The 6,194-nt window shown below is 44.7% G+C and overlaps 1 protein-coding gene across 3 annotated transcripts in view; it reads right to left on the bottom strand.

Moving 5' to 3' along the window:
- The window catches only part of FUBP3 (far upstream element binding protein 3), a 48,658-nt gene extending 48,399 nt beyond the window's left edge, over positions 1-259 (bottom strand). For 2 of the 3 annotated variants that reach the window (XM_029919594.1, XM_029919593.1), the window contains exon 1: positions 108-259. In XM_029919594.1, coding sequence (XP_029775454.1) covers positions 108-191 — 84 coding nt within the window. In that variant the 5' untranslated portion in view covers positions 192-259. The remainder of the gene's footprint in view (positions 1-107) is intronic. The other variant, XM_029919595.1, reaches the window with a different exon arrangement.
- Between the last annotated feature and the right edge of the window lie 5,935 nt (positions 260-6,194).

The following is a 6,194-nucleotide window of genomic DNA, read 5'->3' on the forward strand; positions in this document are numbered from 1 at the left end:
GGCTGCCTCCCACCACCCTCCCCCAGACCCGACCCCCTCCTCCCAATCGGGCCCGGCCCGGCCCCGCCTCGGGCTCCCGTGCTCCCGCCCGCCGGCCCCGCCCGTACCTGCCGGACCCGGTGCAGGGCGTCCACGAAGCCCTCGGCTTTCATCCCCACCGGAGCGCTCTGCCCCTGCACCAGCTCCGCCATTACCGCCCCCGCCGCCGCCGCCGCCGCCGCTCAGCTCCCCTGTCCGGCCTCCAGCTCCGCTCAGGGACCCGTAGCCGGAAAGGGAAAGTCGCCCCACTTCCGGCGGAAGGGAAGCCGGGACGCTCGAAGCGAGGGGAGCGCTGCCTGTGGGGCCGGGGCCAGGGCACGTGATCCCCGCCCGGCCGGAAGTGGGGCGGGGCCACGGGCGCGAGGGCGTGTCCAGCGCCGGCGGCCGCCGTCTGGCCTCGTGGAGCCGGTAGCTCGCTGTTCCCGGGCAGGCTTTGGGCCGGGCCGTGGATGGTGTCGTGTCGGGCGGGCCCTTGAGGCTCGGACGTGGCCCGAGGTGTCCGGCTGTCGGCTGTTTGGAAACCCAGGGAGGAATGACGTGGTTTTCCCAAGACAGCACCCGAGCAGCCCCGGTTCACTGAAAGCCTGACCCTGGCAGGACCCTCCCAGGAGTGGCCATTGGTTTGGAATATTGCGCCTGAGCTCTTTGAAATGGCACCATGAGGACCCAGAGGGAGGCTGGAGGGCAAAGGCGGCAGCATCACAAAATGTCTGTTCCCCAGTAATTGCAAAGAGTACCCAGCCGGAATTCAGACTGCAGGAGGATGAGGATGGGCTAAGCCACGCCCGGGATTACCTGGCGACACCGCTCAGGAAGGAAGTTCCTGCTGGAAAGCCAGCATGGCGTCCTCTTACACATTCCTTCACTAACTCTGGGACTCTGGGTAAAGAAGAGATAGAACAGGACCATCGTTGATTCCGTGCCTGCTGACTCAAAATCGTCTTGCAAGAGGGCTTCTTGGACTGCTTACGTGACTTTCTCTTAATGGTACTAACCAGATATAGATACTTCAAAGCAGAAGGAAGAATCTGCCTGCTGGAACACACCTGAGCCTTTCAGGTGGATCTTACAAAGGAGCAAAGAGATTCCCACCCCCCCCCCCCCCCAGGAAAGAAACACGGCTTTGACACACATCGTGTGGGTGGCAGGTCCAAGTAGGGGCCTTATGATTAACAATATTAATATCTTTTGATGAACGAGATTGCCCTTAGGATTAATATTTTCAAGTCCTGTGGTGCCAAAGGATTTGGATTTTACTGGAGAGTTATGTCAAGCATTTCATGTCCCTCTTGAAGTTAGGAAGCACTAGAAAGGAAATTAAGAAGTAAAATACAGTGTGATTTTCCTTTGATGATCCTTTAGGTCAGCGTGCTAAGAGAACTTGGGTTTTAGAAAGAAGTGTGAAGAATAACTGGCCAAAGAGCAGTTCTTCATTTGTTAATGACTTCACTACCAGACCATGAGCTCCTTTAGGGCAGAGACTGAGTCTTAGTTTTCCCTGTATCCCTAGAATTTGGCACACAGTAGTTTTCTGCAAAGAAAATGGATTTTGAATTGAATAATGCCAAATTGGAATCATTCCTAGACTATGGCAAAATAAGAGAATGTGGCAAAACTGTAATGTTGAAGATTATCACCTTCAGACAAAACGTTGCAACCCGTGTAGGAAAGCACACAGTTGGCCGTGTTGCTGTTGCCAGTGAAGGCCTATCATGAGGCAGGGGCAACACATGCTAACATACCTATTTGTGGCCCATCCTAGGTGTGCTGAGTGTTTTAATGTTGCTCTGTTTGTAAACCTCAAGGATATGGTGGCGTCAACCTTCAGGATTGGGGATGGTTCTACCCCAATTTTTAATATTTTTAAAAATCTGAGATGAGGATGTTAACCCAAATTCCAGCTGGCTCTCCCTGAGTATAAATAGTGAAAAGAGGATTATTGGCCCAAACTTAAAGCATATTCCAAAGACTACAGACTAAGTAGGAAAAAAGGGACCTGATTCTTCCTTTTTCACTGGTTCAGTGACTTTGAGCAATGACTATTTCTGAGGGCACAGAGAGAGAAGATGACCCAGACCCAATCAAGTCCACTGTGGTATGTCCTACTAGCACACTGGATTTCATCATCTTAACATTTCTCATAATTGGTTTCATTTTATTTGAATTTAACTTTTAAATATTTGAGGGAGAGAGAGAAGAGTATGACTGGGAGAGGGGCAGAGAGAGAGGGAGACACAGAATCTGAAACATGCTCGAGGCTCTGAGCCATCAGCACAGAGCCCAACATGGGGCTGAAACCCACCAACTATGAGATCATGACCTGAGCCGAAGCCAGACACTTACCTGACTGGGCAACCCAGATGCCCCTATCACAACTGATTTTAAATCACTGTGTAATTATTTGTTTATCTTCCACTATAATAAAATGAACAGTTTAGCTAGTTACAGAACTTGGATTGTAAATAAGTTTTCTTTAAAATACTGGAGGCATCACTCACTGTCTCTAGCATCCAGTATTTTAAAACAGCTTTATTGATAAAAATGTGATATACAGTAAGCTGCACATATGTAAGGTGTATACTTTGATACTGTTTCACACATACATACAACTGTGAAGCCATCATTGCTATCAAGGTCATGAACATTCGCACCACCTGTGAAAGTTTCCTCATGCCTCTTTGTGATTCCACCATCTTACCCTTCCATACTTCTTCAGCCTCCACTTCACTGGCCTCCCCATGTGCAACCACCAATCGGCTTTCTGTCACTTTAGATTAGTTTGTGTTTTTTAGAAATTTATATAAGTGAAAGCAAACAACATGTACTCTTCTGTCTGAGGCCTTTCGCACAGCATAATTATTTTGAGATTCATCCACTTTGTGCTGTGTATCAAAAGTTCATTCCTTGTCATGGCCTAATAGTATTCCATTGAACAGATATACCACAATTCACTAATTTATTCATTAGTGAATATTTGGACAGTTTCTGATTTGGGGAGATATTATAGTTAAATGTGGCTATCAGTCTTTATAGGGACATAGGGACATATACTATTCTTTCTCTTGGGCAAATATCCAGGAGTAAAATGACTGGATCAGGGGCACCTGGGTTGCTCAGTAGGTTAAACATCTGACTTTGATTTCAGCTCATGGTTTGTGAGATCAAGTCCCAAGTCAGGCTCTGTACTGATAGCACAGTGCTGTCTCTCTCAAAATAAATAAATAAACATGAAAAAAATTTTAAATAGCTAGACCATATAGTAAGTGAACATTTTCAGTGAGTCATTGCTTAATGGGTACAGAGTTTTTATTTGGGAAGGTGAGAAAGTTCTGGAGATGAATGGTGGGGATGGTTGTACAACCACAGGAACATTCCTGATGCCACTGAATTGTACACTAAAAATGGTTAGAATAGTACATTTTTATTTACTATTTTTGGCCATTATAAAAAATTTTGATCGCCTAGGAAATAAAATTTTGAGGAATCAAAAAAAGAAGGGAATCTGTTGGACTGACGCATGGCCTTCGAGGAATGGGGTTGGCAGTGGAGCAAGGCTGGTAGGTCAGGAAGTGTTTCTCTCTCCATCTCTCACCTTGGTAACTGTCTTGTGTCATTTTTGGCTTCATCCTTTCTGGTGGCCAACCTGCTACTTCTGCTTCGGAAGCTGGGTGATGGAATATTGGAGCAGACAGCAGTGGGGTTCACACAACATCATTTCCAGCCACCTGAAGAGAAACTGACTCACGTGTCTTGGCTCCAGGTTTAGAATTCCAGAGCACAATTTTAATTGGCCCAGAAAGGCCAAGTGTCCACTCCTAAACCAATCAACTATGGCCAGGGAGTGGAGTTCACCATCAGCCTTGAAATTGGAATGGAAGTTGGAGTGGAATGGAATGTTTGTTGGGCAGACGAAAGTCAGTGACCATGGGAGTTACACAAAGAAAGAATTGGCTTCGTATTTGTTTGTCATCTTCCTTTTGAGGAGCTGAAATTACTCTTCCCTCTTCCCTTCCTGTCCATCCCATCAGCTTTGTGAGGCACCATAGGTTAGCATCAGATTCTCCATTTTATAAGTGGAGAAAGTAAGGTATATTGAAGCCAAATGACATATCCAGACCCCTAATAGAAATTACTGTATGTCTGTATTCCCAACACCAAGTATCTTTTCTGTAAGTGACACTGAAGAACAATGGATGGATAAATCCCAGTGTATCGAATCCTTGAGTATTGTCCCTTACTTGGGTAAGTGCGCTGCTAGAATTGAAGTGGTATCATCAGTTCTATTCAATGTGGACAATAGGACATTTTGTCTAGCTCATTATTCAGTCCTCACTCTTGATGGATAGATTAGCTGGATATAGAATTTTAGATTGGGATAATAATTTACAAGGCAAGGCATTCTTTTTTTTTTTAATTTTAAAAGTGTTTTTTATTTGTTTTTGAGAGACAGAGAGAGGAGGGGAGGGTCAGAGAGAGAGGGAGTACAGAATCCGAAGACAGGCTCCAGGCTCTGAGCTAGCTGTCAGCACAGAGCCCGATGTGGGGCTCAAACCCATGAACCATGAGATCATGACCTGAGCCGAAGCCAGACGCTTAACCGACTGAGCCCCCAGGCACCCCAAGGCATTCTTTTACTATCATCAAGCAAGCATCATTGCTGTTAAGAAGCCAGATGCTATTTTGATATATAATCCTTTTGACTGTTTCCTTCTTCTCTCCAGAAATCTTTTTCCCCCCAGTGTTCTAAAGTTCTATGGTGATGGGTCTTGGAATGAGCCTTTTTTCATCCTTTATGCTGACCCTTTTAAGTTACCCTTTTGATGTGAAAATTTATGTCCTTTGGTTCTGAGAAACTGTCTTGAATTATTTAATTGAGGATTTTCTCCAGCACTTTCTCCATTCATCTTACTAGAGTTTCTATTATTTGGATATTGGATCTCCTGTAGTGGTCCTCTAATTGCCCTCTATTTTCTACTTTCTGTCTTTCTTTTTGCTCTTCTTTCTGGGCTATTCCCTCAATTTCATCTTTGAATCTTTCTGTAGGATTTTTCATTTATGCTGTCATGTTTTCAACTCACAAGAGCTCTTTACTCTCCTAACAATTCTTTCTTTGAAAAATCACATCCATTTCCCCACAAATATATGTCCAACTAGTCTTCAACAAAGCAGGAAAGAGTAGCTAATGGAGAAAAGACAGTCCTTTTAGCAAATGGTGCTGGGAGAATTGGACAGCAACATGCAGAAGAATGAAACTGGATGCTTTCTTACATCATACACAAAAATAAATTCAAAACGGATGAAAGACCTAAATGTGAACCAGAAAACCATCAAAATCCTACAGGAGAAAACAGGCAGCACTCTTTGACCCAGGCCACAGCAACTTCTTACTTAACATGCCTCTGAGGCAAGGGAAATAAAAGCAAAAATGAACTATTGGGGCCTCATCAAGATAAAAAGCTTCTGCACAGCAAAGGACACAACAAAACTAAAAGGTAACTGCAGAATGGAAGAAGGTATTTGCAAATGACATCTCAAATAGAAGGTTAGCATCCAAAGTCTATAAAGAACTTAGAAAACTCAGGGGCACCTAGGTGGCTCAGTCATTTAAGCTTCTGACTGGCTCAGGTCATGATCTCAGGGTTGGTGAGATCAAACCCCACATTGGGCTCTGTGCTGACAACTTGGAGTGTGGAGCCTGCTTCAGATTCTGTGCCTCCCTCTGTCTATGCCCCTCCCCTGTTCATACTCCCTCTCAAAAAATAAATAAACATTTTAAAAAATTAGAAAAAAAGATCTTACCAAACTCAACACCCCAAAAAACAAATAATCCAGTGAAGAAATGGCAGAAGACATGATAGACACTTTTCCAAAGATGACATCCTGATGGCAAACAGACACATGAAAAGATGCTCAACATCACTCATCATCAGGGATATAAGAATCAAAACCAGACTGAGATACCACCTCACGCGGGTCAGAGTGACCAAAAGTAACAACTCAGGAAACAACAGATCTTGTTCTGCACTGCTGATGGGAATGCAAACTGGTGCAGCCACTCTGGAAAACAGTATGGAAGTTCTTCAAAAAATTACAAATAGAACTACCCTATGACCCAGCAATTGCACTACTAGGAATGTATCCAAAGGAAATGAAAA

Source organism: Suricata suricatta, chromosome 13, assembly GCF_006229205.1.
Source record: "Suricata suricatta isolate VVHF042 chromosome 13, meerkat_22Aug2017_6uvM2_HiC, whole genome shotgun sequence".
In the NCBI taxonomy this organism is placed as follows: domain Eukaryota; kingdom Metazoa; phylum Chordata; class Mammalia; order Carnivora; family Herpestidae; genus Suricata; species Suricata suricatta.